The sequence below is a fragment of the Electrophorus electricus genome, chromosome 2 (genome assembly GCF_013358815.1).
Source record: "Electrophorus electricus isolate fEleEle1 chromosome 2, fEleEle1.pri, whole genome shotgun sequence".
Lineage (NCBI taxonomy): Eukaryota > Metazoa > Chordata > Actinopteri > Gymnotiformes > Gymnotidae > Electrophorus > Electrophorus electricus.
The window spans coordinates 35,687,633-35,703,082 of NC_049536.1; the positions used below are offsets into that span (position 1 = coordinate 35,687,633).

The 15,450-nt window shown below is 43.1% G+C and overlaps 1 protein-coding gene across 5 annotated transcripts in view; it reads left to right on the forward strand.

The window, feature by feature from the left end:
* Window positions 1-11,418, forward strand: part of LOC113577099 (diacylglycerol kinase beta) — a 76,031-nt gene extending 64,613 nt beyond the window's left edge. For 4 of the 5 annotated variants that reach the window (XM_027009574.2, XM_027009573.2, XM_027009576.2 and 1 more), the window contains 3 exons: window positions 4,777-4,897; window positions 6,793-6,853; window positions 7,581-11,418. In XM_027009574.2, the coding sequence (XP_026865375.1) occupies window positions 4,777-4,897; window positions 6,793-6,853; window positions 7,581-7,679 (281 nt within the window). In that variant the 3' untranslated portion in view covers window positions 7,680-11,418. Of the gene's footprint in view, window positions 1-747; window positions 2,119-4,776; window positions 4,898-6,792; window positions 6,854-7,580 lie in introns of those variants that run through there. The other variant, XM_027009577.2, reaches the window with a different exon arrangement.
* Window positions 11,419-15,450: the final 4,032 nt, after the last annotated feature.

The window sequence follows — 15,450 nt, forward strand, 5'->3', positions numbered from 1 at the left end:
GCACAAACATAGAAAGAACAGTTTGTCTTCTATTTCCTCACTGTTGCACATGACACAAATAGAAGTCAAACGCCCAACCCAGGGAGCATTGTGGGAATGTGGTGACTCACTGGAAGAGTCTCTTCTAACAGCAGTCAGAATCAGCCAATCATTACACTGGCTTTCGCTTTATGGAGAATGGTGGCATCTTTAAGAGTGTTTCTCATACCTCTTGAATGAGGATGTTTTGACCTAAAAGACTCTTTTTCATGATCTCTTTCATTAGACCTGTGTTTGTTGGGCTGCACCGTGAGATGAGCCTCGGGACACAGAGGTTGAAATGACAAGCAGGGACTAAGTGAAGAGAGTCTGCTGACAGAGAGTGAATAAAGAGAGAGGACGTGAATAAAGGGCTGTCGTGAAGCCAGGAGCGGGGTGTGCGAATGTAGGCGGTCCAAGCAGATTTTCTGGCCCGAGTGAGCCTACATAGGATGGAGAGGAATAAACCAGACACCCACGACTAAAGACCAAGCAGAGCTGTAACATGATGTCATCAGCAGCAGCTTTAGGAAAGCAGACAGAAGTCGAAGTTGGCGTGAAGTTCCTAATGCAGAGCAGCAGCGTTTCAAATCTCCAACACATTTCCACGTATAACCAGCTTCAGGTTGTTTATCCCCCTCACTCTGCCTGATCCTCCCTCTCTCTCTCTCTCTCTCTCTCTCTCTTTCCCCCACTCTCTCTCTCTGCCTACCCCTCTGCTGTGGCCAGCCTCTGGGAGCACGCGAGATGGTGAAAGAGAGGTGGATCTTGTGCAGTGTGCTCATGCCAAGTTCCAGGCCGCCCCCGTGCCTCCACCCTAGCCAGTTCCTCCTGACCATCTGCCATTGCGGAGAAAAGCCTGAGACACTGAGGGCAGAGCTCGAAGGAGAAGGGGGTCGGAAACAGAGCGAATACCTGCTCGCCTCGCCTGCCTGTCAGCCAGCACACACACTGCTCCAGGGGAAGGCAGGAGAACACATGGCTTTGTAAACGCCTGCTTTTAAGAAGAAAAAATGGATGTAAAATATCCAGAATTGTACACACACACACACACACACATTTCTTCTTATACTACAGTGTCTCACACTATAGTATAACTTTTTGCAGTCCACATAAAAATACCTTTCTTTTGCTAATCAGGTGCTACACACATCTTACAGATAGAAAACCCTTTCTTCTTTTGAATTGACAACATTTATAAATGTTGATCTCAACTGGCCTACAAATAGTGTGTTGGATCTGGTGCTATGAATTTAGCTGATGCCTCCAGCATATTTCTGTGCTTCTCCTTTGAGCCTGTGTGTGTCTCAGTGTTTCGGCATGGTCCCAGAGTCAGTACTGCACAGCTGCTAAAGCTGATCTCAGAACAGTTTTGCTATTTCTCACAACAGTTCCGTTTAATGCTGGTTAAGATGGCCTGAGCTAGGCGCAAAAACACTGATCTTCCCCAGAATGCATTCTGGCATGGTTATGTAAGGTGCCCGTTTGCGAGCTATTCTTAGCATGGCCTATCTGTGATGCACTGCCCGGAATAAAAACACCCAGACCTGACAAAGATGGTCATATTTGTGATATGAGGAAAACTGAAGGAAAACAGTCTCATGAGTTGGATACTAGATTCCTTTTCTGAGCATTTCTCAATTAGTGATTGCATTATTGATTAAGGATGCAGAATATTGTCCTATCATGTATCATATTCATATATCGTATTCTAGGACTCATATCATGTTATCATTAATACAGTTACTCTCTTTCTGTGTGAAAATAAAACATTTTAATGACTGTTTAGAGTGTTCAAAAATAATACATTGTCCAGGAAATATGTGGTCTTCAATTCATTCTGCATTGTTATTTCAAAGCAAAAATGTCCTGGGACTGTCCAATTATAAAGCTATTATAAGGATATGAATCATGTTGTCCTAAGTGTATCATTGCATGCTTATTATTGAGCTGCATTTAGAAGTCTGATTGGTGAGTGTCCCAGAGAGCTGTCTGTCACTCGCAGTGGAGGATGGTATCACTGCTGAGACTCTAATCTGGCCTCTTTAATGGCCCCCTTTTGTGCTAATGGCTCTGAGTCCTGTTAATCTTACTGGGCAAAACACTAGAGGCAATGAGAATTTCTCGATATAGACTTTGACCTGCAGGTACGCGGCTACATGGTGGTGTCATCTTATGATCTGACAGAGGATTGGAGGTATGAACTGTTGCCATAGTTTTCTTATCTTTTCCCACAAAAGTGCAGTGGTGTGTTCGCCTTTTGCATTTTGCCCATCAGGTCAGTCTATGGGGGACGGTCACAAAGACATGTCTCCCCAGGCAACCCGATCCTGCTATTTCAGGATGCTTTGTTTTCACAGGAATCAATAACGCCTTCATCAACCTCTTGTGCATTTGTTTTATGCAAGACAAAGTTCAGATCACTGGGTATTCCAAGTGTAAACAAAGGCTGCATGCAGTTTTTATGACTCCTTCTTATATTATGTAAATTATTCTGAGTGTACAAATGCTTGGAAATAAAAATGTATAACCAGCATCTTAATTCAACGGTGTCTTGAACTAACATAACTTATTAATACTGGCTTCTATAAGTAGATGACAAAGCATTTTTAAGCATGTGTGCTACATGTGAATGTAATGGAAACCATTCATGTTGTTGTAATATCTGGGATGTTTTAGTTACTGTATAAATAAAAGCAAGTGTAGGCATATGCATCTTGTTCTTGGCACACATTAACACATATTAATGTTCACCCAAAGGACTTTGTTATGTAATATGTACCTTGAAATAGGTTTTTGTTGTTGTTGTTGTTGTTGTTGTTGTTGTTGTTTTATATTTAATGATTCAGCAGTGACTCATTAACTTATCTCATCAGTGCAACAGTGAAGGCTGCATTCATTTATTCTGCATTCATAGTTTATGGATCCATTCATAAGCGCCGCATATTCCTGTTGGAGTCAGGAACGCTGTAGCGAGATGTTGAGGGGTTAGTAGGCAAAGTGCTGCTTACTCAGCACTATTCCTGTCTTGGACGTAGTTTCAGCCATAAGTTTAACTTTACTGTTACCGTAAAACCTGAAATTTGCTGTTAGGTTGTAGTTGATTGCCTGCTGAAACCCATACCAGACCCGTCTCTGGGTCAGTGCAGGGCGTCTCCAGGTCAGTGTAGGGCATCTCCAGGTTGGGGGGGGGGGCATCACCAGGTCAATGCAGAACATCTCCAGGTCAGTGTGGGGCGTCTCCCTGGTTAGTGGAGGGATGTCTCCAGGTCAGTGCTTGGCATCTGTAGGTCAGTGCAGAGTGTGTTCGTGTCAGTGGAGGACATCTCAAGGGTTAATGTAGGACACCATTGGGTCGGTTCAGGGCATCTCCAGGTCAATTTGGGGCATTTCTGGATCAGTGCAGGACATCTCTGGGGTGTTTAGGCCCTTTCACACCATGCCGAGTCACAGCCTCACCCATGTGGGATATGCCTTCTCCTCACTGGGAACCCAGCATTTCCTGTTTGCTCCCAAAAACATATCTGTCTTGTGTCAAGTCTGGCAGTGTATGGCATTAATAGTGTGTCTGCTGTGCTGCAGATCCTGTTGTTTAATTTAGACACTGCAGCCATGTCACTGAAAAGTATGCCCATGTTTATTAGGCTCCCTAGCAGAACAGACTGCAGGAAACCATTGTGCTTTTGGACCATGGAGGAGCCAAACCGCTGATTGCTTGCTCATTTGCCCTAGGGCTGTTCGGAAGTTTGAACTGACCGACGGCCCCGATGGAGTGTGTGGAGCGGGTGATGTGCACAGGGGCTCGTGTGACCTGGTTGCATGAGCGTGTCAAACTCTTATCAGTTGAGCAGCCAGTGAGTAGTGGATGTACATGCAGATTAGCAGCCAATGTAGGTCAGGTTTTAAAACATGAACAAGAGACACCAAGGGAGAGAGAGATGAAACAGACCTGACTCGCTGGTTAGATGACCGGTGAATCCCACTCCACCATCGGGGCTTTACTGGGATGTATATGTGCTGTGCTCACACAGCCACTATTAGAGCTATCGAGTACCTCTCAGCTGTGTGTTAGTGGCTACAGTAAATCTACCCTTTATAGTTCCCACAAAAGACAGTTTGGGTTCATTAATTACATATTACAATTTTTCTACCTGCCTTGCAGTAGTGACTTTCTTTGATCTGTTTTGAGAGATATGTCTCAAATATTGTACACTAATAAAATATGTTGCACATAATGGGTTACATGTAGCATCTGTCAAATCTTCCTGTTTCTGCAGTATGAGTGTGGTTTTCTTAGAGCTCAGGGAGGCTTTATAACTCATTCACTGCACGCTGCAGAAACCTGCTCTCTTTGTCACACGCCACATCATCATGGTGTGTGCCCATGCTTGTGTGTGTGTGTATGTTTTCGCATGGCTCTGTGTGTGGATGTGTGGCAGAGTATGTGCACGTGTGTGTATGTGTGTGTGCTTACATGAGAGAGAGACAGAGAGTTAATGAATGTGTGTAAAGAGATTAAACAATGTTCTACAAGCATGTACGAGAGCTTAGCCTTGTCTTATGCTTAGCCACTGACCTTAAGACCTCTGCTGCTTTAGTCTATGTCTGCACATCTGTGTTCTATCACTGACTCCTACATTTTTTATAAACAAACTTTGTTTTAATGTATTTGTCCTAGCCAGCCATTTACCCGCTACATTTCTTATACCCTTTACAGTTCATATGCCCTCCCTCCCCTCTCTCTCTTTCCTCCACCAGACTTGAGTGACCAGCTCTTAGAGGTGGTGGGGTTAGAAGGGGCCATAGAGATGGGCCAGATCTACACAGGCCTCAAGAGCGCTGGCCGCCGTCTTGCCCAGTGTGCCCGCGTGACCATCAGGTCAGTGTTGGAACACTCACACCAGTCAAAGCTCTGACCATGAGCTCAGCATCTATCCTGCTCACAGCTCACACACCCAAACACTCTGCCCTCGTTGCTGTCTCTGGGGACATGGCCATGCGCACACTCACCCTGACAGATAGACGCATCCCATGCTGCTGCCCGCAATGACACAAGAGCAGGCCTTTTCAGCTGAGCACTCAGAATGCTAATCTACCCGCACTCCACTCCAAGCAGCCCCAGCCATAACAGCAGCCAGGCATGATGAATAATGTTTGTAACACGTCTGTGCACATACTGCCCCTCCCTAACTTATGTTAATTTACTAATGGAGAAACGAACCTCATGGCCATTGCGTTTGAAGCAGGGAAGGGAGCGGGTGAGGGTGAGGGTGAGGGTGAGGTAAAAGGTGAGGGAGAAGGTGAGGGAGAGGGAGCGGTAAAGGGTGAGGGAGAGGGAGCGGTAAAGGGTGAGGGAGAGGGAGCGGTAAAGGGTGAGGGAGAGGGAGCGGTAAAGGGTGAGTGAAGGGGAGAGGGAGGTGGAGAGGTAAAAGGTGAGTGAGCGGTAAAGGGTGAGGGTGAGGGAGAGGGAGTGGTAAAGGGTGAGGGAGAGGGAGCGGTAAAGGGTGAGTGAGAGAGTGAGGTGAAAGGTGAGGAGAGGGTGAGGGAGAGGGAGTGGTAAAGGGTGAGTGAAGGGGAGAGGTAAAAGGTGAGTGAGCGGTAAAGGGTGAGGGTGAGGGAGAGGGAGCGGTAAAGGGTGAGGGAGAGGGAGCGGTAAAGGGTGAGTGAGAGAGTGAGGTGAAAGGTGAGGGAGAGGGTGAGGGAGAGGGAGTGGTAAAGGGTGAGTGAAGGGGAGAGGTAAAAGGTGAGTGAGCGGTAAAGGGTGAGGGTGAGGGAGAGGGAGCGGTAAAGGGTGAGGGAGAGGGAGCGGTAAAGGGTGAGGGAGAGAGTGAGGTGAAAGGTGAGGGAGAGGGAGTGGTAAAGGGTGAGTGAAGGGGAGAGGTAAAAGGTGAGTGAGCGGTAAAGGGTGAGGGTGAGGGAGAGGGAGCGGTAAAGGGTGAGGGAGAGGGAGAGGTGAAAGGTGAGGGAGAGGGAGCGGTAAAGGGTGAGTGAAGGGGAGAGGGAGGTGGAGAGGTAAAAGGTGAGTGAGCGGTAAAGGGTAAGGGTGAGGGAGAGGGAGCGGTAAAGGGTGAGGGAGAGGGAGCGGTAAAGGGTGAGGGAGAGAGTGAGGTGAAAGGTGAGGGAGAGGGTGAGGGAGAGGGAGTGGTAAAGTGTGAGTGAAGGGGAGAGGTAAAAGGTGAGTGAGCGGTAAAGGGTGAGGTGAGGGAGAGGGAGCGGTAAGGGAGAGGGAGAGGTGAAAGGTGAGGGAGAGGGTGAGGGAGAGGGAGTGGTAAAGGGTGAGGGAGCGGTAAAAGGTGAGGGAGAGGGTGAGGGAGGTGGAGAGGTGGAGAGGGAGGTGGAGAGGTAAAAGGTGAGGGAGAGGGAGAGAGAGAGAGGTAAAGGGTGAGGGAGAAAGTGGCTCATAGCCCAGTCTTATTTTCCCCCCTAACCTGCCTGCTTTCTAGTTCATACTTTCCAAAATCTGATTTAAAAAGGCCATTCATCATCTGCATTCTCCCATACAGTGTTGCTTTAACTCACAGCTGAAAAGAGTCAGCTAACTTTGGGGGAGAGTGTGTGTATATCTGTGTGCATGTGTATGTGAGTTTGTGTGTGTGTGTGTGTGTGTGTGCTGAGTTTAGTGAGAGTGGGGCCCAGTGTGGGAAAGGGCTTGTGAGAACAAAGAAAGCAGTGTGTAGGATCATCCAGCAACAGTGTTATAGAGGAGTCTCACACCCATGCACCGCCTGCAACTTGATCCCTGACAGCTTCTCTCTCTCTCTCTCTCTGTCTCAGAACATCCAGACTACTGCCTATGCAGATTGATGGTGAGCCGTGGATGCAGCCTCCATGCACGGTGCGCTTCCTTTGGCCTCTGGGATCTGTTTCACTTTACTCTCATTTACATGTTTATGTGCTCAAAAGGACACATGATGTTTAGGGTGTTGGCGCAGTATAACAGAAGACTTTATCCGCATGGTATTGTGATGTAAAGTAATATTAATACTTCTAAAAAACAACTAGATTGAGGTTTTGTACAATAGTGCAAAAACAGACCATTTCCAAAAATCTCTGAGTGTGGGATTTATCTCTGTACCTGCTCCAATCCGACCTCTCTCTTCCATCTCTGTTCTGCACAGCCAGGCGCCTCAGCCAGCTCCTTAATTAAAACACTGTCATGTCTCACCCTACCAATGACTGATTATGTCATTAAAGAGAGGGGAATATGCATAGAGGAGTTCATTTGAACATAACTACAGCACAAATCGTTTGCTATATGCAGCTCATTTACCCAGCTGTGCGCTACCTCAGTATTCATGTTATTTCAAATTCAAGGCTAGCTCTGTCACATTCTCAAATGTAAGCATATTTATTGGAATGTGTATGATGAGAGCTGTCAGTGTATTGGCTAAGTGTGATAGAGAATAGTGTTAAGAGCAATGTACTAATGCAGTCAGAAGGACAGTTTGGCCGAGTAAATCAAATCCACTACACTTGCCTTGCAAAATACTATGAAAACCCTGTTTATTCATTCTGTACCCCTTTGCTAAAGTCATGATCATCTTTCTCTCTGCTGCACACAGATAAGAATCACACACAAGAATCAGGTGCCCATGCTACTGGGTCCTCCACAGAAAATGCCCTTCTTTTTCTTAAAGAGGCGAAACAGAAGTCGTGATTAGACGAATAATGTACCCTTCCCTGAAGCATGCAAACACACCTTCACCATGCTCAGCTCCTTCTTGGTGTGGTGGATGCAAACACCTGGGAGAAGAACTACAAAAGTCCAGTTCTTTGGAGACTTACAGATGCAGAAGAAAAAAAACTTCAAACTTTATCTTGCATGGACAAGGACTTTTGGAATACCCTACCATTTAGTGACTACAGTGACTAAAAGAGCCAGATCAGTGTCATGACCAGTTCCTGTGTAAATCTCTACGATATTCCTCTCGTGGGCTCTGTAGCCAGTAAAGTTTGAATCATTCCTACCTGGACCCCTCACCAGAAGGCCACTGCCAATGTATCAGAATGTGCCCTCCCACTTCTGATAGGTTCACCTCACAATATTAACTCCTGAGGGGAGAGAGGAAATGAAATGAGGAAAAAACAGGTTAAGAGTATGGTGCTCAGGAGTCTTAAAAACACCTGTGGAGAATAAGAGTACTAAGTGTAGAAAAGGCAGCTAGAGAGAGTATGAGAGAGTATGAGAGAGAGAGAGAGAGAGAGAGAGAGAGAGAGAGAGAGAGAGATACTATACCCTCAAGTGGGAGTAGGTTGTGTACACTGGGTTGTCACTGAGCTCTAGGTTGGCCTGGAAGGACCAGAGAAGAAACTCCTGAATGTGCTGAATAATAGATCAGGCAAAGTGCTCACTCCTGTGGCTCTCACAACACTCTACCCTGTAATCAGATGATCCAGCATGTTTATCTATTATGAAGTGTGCTGTTTATGCACTGGGTGATTGTGCCAGTGGGTGGGACTGGTCTAACAAGCTCAGAGGTGTACACCTCGGTTTGCTTCTAACCTATCTGGTGTCCACCCTCAGGCCAATGAGGCCCGTAGATTACCGGTGTGAATTTGTAAAATGTTACATTTGCGTAGTGGTTTGGCTCGCACCCAGTCTGCCAGCAACTGTAGACAGAGGATAAACTAAGGAGGTTTTGTGCCAAAGTACAGCATGGCACAATGAAAATTAGAGATTATCTACAGAATTAATTAGCAACACACTGTGTTGAGCAATCTTGTTTTGTTTTTTTTGTTGTTATTTTTTGTTTTGGTTTTTTAAAGCCTTTTTAACAATTCACTAATGAAGAGAGTAGTTCTGAGTTTGATTTTTTATGATATGAGTTCAGTACATGCATTCTTTGTGAACTGACAAGTGCCAGTAGTGACACAGTCTCGGGACAGTGCTGAGTGGACCAAACTGGGTTAGGGTTTTGGATTATGGATTATGGGTTAATAATGAGGTTGTGGTTTCATTATTAAAATGCCACACATAGTCCTGCACTCTTACAGGGCAATTGGTGGGATCTGGTTTACCCATAGCATGGACTAAATCTAAATTTAGGTATCTATTTTAGGCAGTGTTTTCATATGAAACACTATTCCTAATCTTGGCATGAAAACATTGGATCATTATTTTAAATCTAAAGGTAGTGAGTATTAAAACACCAGGCTGGTTGACATAGGATCTGTGTTAATTTCTTTGCACAAATGTCAGATCTTAAAAACTGTTTTTGTACTGACAGTTGAACACCATATATGTTGAGAAGCATCATCTTTCTAATGTAGGCCTCAGAGATTCTGTCATTGTTAGACTAAGGATTCCTACTATCACGTATATGAATAGACAGTAGTTGTATATTCTGAGAGACTTGTAACCATAAATATGATTGTGTTTGATTATTTAAATTGTAGAGAAATGTATTATAGTATCAGAGACTAGCAGTGTTACCAAATGGTTGACGTGAAAACTGAAATAAGAAAATGTCGCCATACAGGTCATCAGCTGCATGGATAGTGTGCAGCTGGACCATTCCAATCTGGACCCCTTACCAGTAGATCACTGCCATCATATCACCATGTGAGGAGATGGTAGAACCAGTACACCAAGAGTCAAGCTTACTTAAGGTTACTTAATGCAAATCTGTGATCAGATTAAATTTTTCCATCTTGAAATTCATTTAACTTCAGATTATGAATGTTTAAATCCGCATTTGAGATGAGCACTGATGGTAGAGTGAAGCATCATACTCCTGAAAGCTTGCAGAACACAGCTGTCATGTCAGGGGAGGCCTGTGTGTGCCCTGCCTCTGGGTCCCTTTAAAATGCACTGAACCGCAGCTGCAGTATCAAGGTCCTACAAAGTACAAATCTGCCTAGATGACCGCAGGATCTGACTTTGGATTGTTTTTGTTGTTGTTGGGTTTTTTGTGTTTATTTTTGTTGTTATTGTTTTGTTTTGTTTGGGGGGGGGGGTTTACCATAATTCATAATTCCTGTTGATTAATCATTAAAGATAATACTGAATCTCACCAGAAGAATTCCATTGTCATCTGTGGTCATCAGGCAGTCTTTTATGGTCCTCTGGTGCTTCAGAAAGGTGGTTTGGTTAAAAGAGTGCATGTTTACAGTTACTTTTCATTTTACAAAACTAAACTAAAATAATGAGAATGATTTTGAACAGTTGTGTATATATAGATATATTTGTTTACATTTTATCTGAAGTTACACCACCGCATGCCTGCTGAAGCAAAGAAGACAAAGATGTCTGCTTAAAGAGAGACCATGCTGAATGTTGCAGCTGCCTACAAGTTTCCTTTCATCATATTTCTGGATGTTATCTACTTTTACTTATTAATCATAGCTTGCTGTATTTATTTGTTGTATTTCCCATAGCATGTTTATGATAAAAATTACCTCTGTGGCTGTTCTTTTGTTAACTATGCTATAGAGAAAAGCTAATGAATCAACAGGGAACTTAAGTGTATCATTGACGTTTTATCTGCAGGGAAAGTTGTCCTTGTTACATGCTGTGGTCACCTTCTCCATTGTTTCTGTTAATGTAAATGATTGATGGCCTTAACCAACAAACACAAAATGGCATTTTGCCCAGACGAGGACACTTGTAATACAAACTGATAAGTCAACCAAAAAAGAACATAAAGCAAATGGAAATCTTAAAACCATTTGTACTGTGTTGAAAGTTCACAGTCATCCTTCTCCATTACTATTATTATTATTACTTATCAAGTAAGTTCAGGGTTCCCCTCATCACCAACTGTTCAAAAGGTTTAATTCTTGACACCACAGATGTCTTCAGAGGTTGACTATCAGTCCATGGAGTGAAGTCATTTTACATGTGCAAAAATCTCTGATTATCTAATCTCTGATTATCCATGTTTAATTCCCATTGATTATGCCTGTCCTTCCATGAAAACTGTGTAATATAATCTAAAGACCTTCCTACCTTACTTAGATGGAAGCTCCATCTTCTGGATTCTTCATTTGCTCTGATTTCAACCTTGCCTGCAGGTCTGACAGAGGAACCATCATTTATACCAGTACAGTCCAGCTCTTAGCAGCGACCTATGAACAGTATTAAATAAGGAAGATATAGTAGAGCTCACATCATCCCCTTTTGTGATGTTCTACATGTATGTATAAGCCGGTAGGTTATTTTGTATTTTATTTTCTGCCGTTAGGTTATTTTGTAGGTTATATTGTAGGCTATAATGGCCTGTCAGTCTGGGCCAAGGGCACAGTGCAAGCCCTGTAGACTGAGATCTGATGAAAAAGAAAGAATTGATCAGTTCTTCTCCTGACCCTCTTATCCTCTGTCCTCCTCATTATTCATTAGTCTTAGGCATCCATACTGATGGACAAAAGATTTATTGAATAAAGGGAGAGGTTGAGAACTGACTCTGGTGTTGTTGATTGGAGAGAGTCTACTGAAATGCACTTATCCAATAATGGCACCCATCCACTACTAGTTTTATCCTCTATTTAACCCGATTGAATTTGCATTTAATCACACGAGTCACCGCTTTTATGCTGATGATGTGAGTCCCTCTCAGGGAATTCTTTGTGTTATTTTAGCATGTGTTACACGTGATACTAACAGGGCACAAGAAGCCTATATAGCATTTGTGTTATTGGTACAGGTGCCTCCTGCCAAAGTCACTATGGCACAATTAGCTATGTCATTTTTTTATTTCTAGTTTCACTGTTGGCCAAAATCCTACATTTCAACATCTTCCCTATACACACTAGCTCTGTTCATTTTGGCCATAGTCATATGCCATAAGCAAATCTTTCACCACACTCCACTGTAGTATGCATAATTCATGCACATACAACAACCTTCATCCAATTAGGTCATATGGATGTTAAGAATGTTTTAACAATGAAGAACATAAACATATCAGAAACACAGGCAAGACAGAACCTATAAACCAAAAAGGCAAATTGGTACACTAGCAATAAAAAATCAGCCTAAATAGATCGTTGCAGTGTAGCATATATTCACCAGAATATTTTGTTTATGCCTTTTGTTTGTTGTGCCACCCTGACATGCTGATTATACGACAACAAGAAGCTTCACACAGGGGCGAGGGCTGACCATCTTGGGAACGCAGTGATAATGAGGCAGGAATTATCTCTCAATGCACTATTAATAGTCTGCAAGTCCCATCTCGTCTCTCCTTGGGAGACTACCAATGGCCTGGAGCTGTGACTTCCCTCATTCCACATCCATCAAATGTGTTTGTCTGGCATATATTACAAGGTTTAAAGACACATCATGAAGTTACACTTCTTATCAGAGATCATTTAGGTCCATGCAGAGTATTAACATACGAATTCAGAGCTGTGATACTGAAATAGCACTTTCAATAGATATGGAGAAATTATTTTATAGTTATGCTACAATTTCTACAATGGCACCTCTTCCTTCACTGATTTGAGTGCCAAAGGTTTACGTGATGCTTATCCAGGCAACATTTTCAGAAAAAGGCAAGCTTTCAGAGCTGTCACACACACCTGGTCTCAGACAAAAATATATCTGCTTAAGGAAAGAGGAAAATGTCTTCTCGGACCTGTTCGTATGTCTGAGTATTCTTTCTTTGACCCCGCTGAATTTTGTTTGTAAAAGAGGTAACCTTCATTCCACAGGAGATGTGCTGCAGTGACACTGTAGTATGTGTCACCACTTTGGACTTATTTAAGGAAAGAATCAGAATGGAAACAATATGCTCTTGCCCACCCCCTCACCTCCCACCACATCCGCATAGACAGTGAAACATACTATAAAAAGGAGACCTCCACAGTATAGTGTAATTGACAGACCCTTCTTCAAAAACTTAAAGAGTGCAACAATGATGCCAATAATTCTATACATTATACTATCATTGTCCTATACTATTATGTCCAAATCATATAAGCTGAACTCCACCGATTGCTGGACTTTGCAGATCATTCTTGTTTCAATGGATAAAGGATTACTCTCAGAGAAGATGCCTTGGTGGCAGGTTAAAATAATTGTGATTACCTGAACCAGAATAATAATAATTAAAAAATGGTATCTAATTTCTAACTTTTAAAAAAAGTAAATAATTTGTGTTATTTTGTTATTTCTTCATTGCTAAGAGAGTATTAATTTGGAGACATACTTCTTGATTGAATTACTGCTTACCACCTTACTGGGGCAGTGTTAGCTCAGTGGGTAAGGTGCTTGCCCTCCACTCAGAAGGTTGCTCAAGCCCCACCACTGCCAAGTTGCCTCTGTTGGGTCCCTGAGCAAGGCCCTTAATGCTCCAGTTGTACTCAATCATAATTGTAAGTTTCTTTGGCTAAAAGCATCATCTAAATGTTAGTAATCTTACTTGCAGCTGTCATTTATATGTGAACTATGCCTTGATTCAGAGGAGGCTCTTGGGGCATTTCCTCATTCCAGATAAAGCCATCTATGGGGAAAAGCACTGGTGTGTGTGTTCATCTTCTGCTCCCTCTTTTCATGGTAGCAACAATCAGTTTAGGAGACACCACTGGGATGGTTGCTCCAATGTCAACTACCCACAATCAGACAGGCAGCTTCTTTGTCAACTAATCCCTTACAAGATGAGCAACGGCGAGCTTCAGTAAGGATATTGTCACTGTGTGAGGGAAAGTAGAAGACTGATGCTTGAGTATACAGAGACCTCTAAGAGCCGTAAAAGACCACTATGTAAAGCTTAGTCTTAATAGAAGTTGCAGTAGATCTTCTATTGTGTTAGAATGGTGACAGTTACAGAGACCGTGAAAGAAGAGATTGCAGGAGAATTAAATGCTGTGATGAAAGACAATCTGCTAAAGGTCATGGATTTCCTAAGGATATTGGAGCAGCAGAGGGTTCATATGTTAGCAAAGTCCTGTATCTCACTAATTGTCCACATCTTAAAGTACCTTTAGAGACATAGTATTGCAAAATCTATCATAGGAACTGATACAGACATACAGAGACACACAGCTCCTCAATTTCACCTACAGCCACCACTATCAAGTTCCATTTGGCATAAAAACTTTAAAATAACTGGCCAGGTAGATGAGTTATAAGAAACTTTGCTCAGTTATCTGGAAGGCAAACCCAGCATCAGTTCAACGTTCTCAGCAATCAGACGCAACAGCGTTTTACAAGGTAATATGGAAGAACAGAACAGTAGATGGACACTGCAAATCTTCCTTATGGGTGTCTTTCCCCTGTAACAACAGACACCGTTTGCATCCCCAGAGTCAGAATTAACTACAACCCAGTTCTTGTCCAAGGTATGTTTTTACACACCATACCCAGTCATACACTCAAACTTCATAATATCAAGACTAAAATGCAACTGCTCTTATTGAATACTACAGCCTCAGATGAGCTGTTAATGGAATGGTTAAATAATTTCTGAACAACAGATGTTCAAACAAGTAATAAGAAGAAAACCCATGTGTCCCAAACAGCTGTAGCTGTGCATGTGGTCCAGCCAGAGGACACACAACTCTGTAAATGTTCTGCCAAGGAGAACACAACAAAAGTGTCCACTGTAGTTTCCTTGAGTGGCCTTACAGAGCCAGACCCTGTGAACATGTATTGTACCACAGCAGAACTGCTCAGTCCACAATACCTTTAGTCAGCAACAGACTTCAGTGCCAATACGACCGCAGTTCATGGCCTAATGTGAGACTTTGCCTGTGAATAGAGTGGGACTGATGGGAGGTGTACCACTGCCATTACTGTGGTTCTAGTTAATATTTTCAAGCTGGCTGCCAGATGAGAGGAACTGGACCTTCTAAGGAGGCTCCTTGAAAGAGGGGAATCCAGAAAGGAGTTCCAAAGATTAGTAAATCACAGCAAAGTAGAATCACCTCAAAGGCCTTTAAAATCCTGTGGAAAGCATTCTTCAGGAAGTGACAATGCCCCAGCCTTGTTGTCAATGATTTATGATAATTTTCCTTGCAAAGTGACTTTGCTAGTTGACTAGTAGACAGTGTCTCATCAGGGCTGAACTCCTTGCTTGAATGGTCATAGGACCCAAGCTCTATGGCCCGATGGCTCCCAAGTCTGTATCATTGATGAACACGGAAGGGAGGAACACCTACTAAACATAAATATCAGAGATGTAGGACAACTACCTTACCTACCAGATAGTTTGACACTGACAGCAGAAAATAGAACCAGAATGTCATACCTGGAATGGATATAAACTTCTTTCAGGCTGGTTTCTGAGTATACTAAATTAATGAACTCACTATTTCAGTATGGGGGCTAACTGTTGTCTGATCATATCATCGGATTCAGTATAATCATACACATCCTGGGAAAGTCAGAAAAGACCATGCAGTATAATGCAGTAAAAAAAACAACAACTTTTCCAAGCTTTAAAAAAGCAAGGTCAGAGCACTAATACAAGTAATTGGTGCTGGGCAGATATG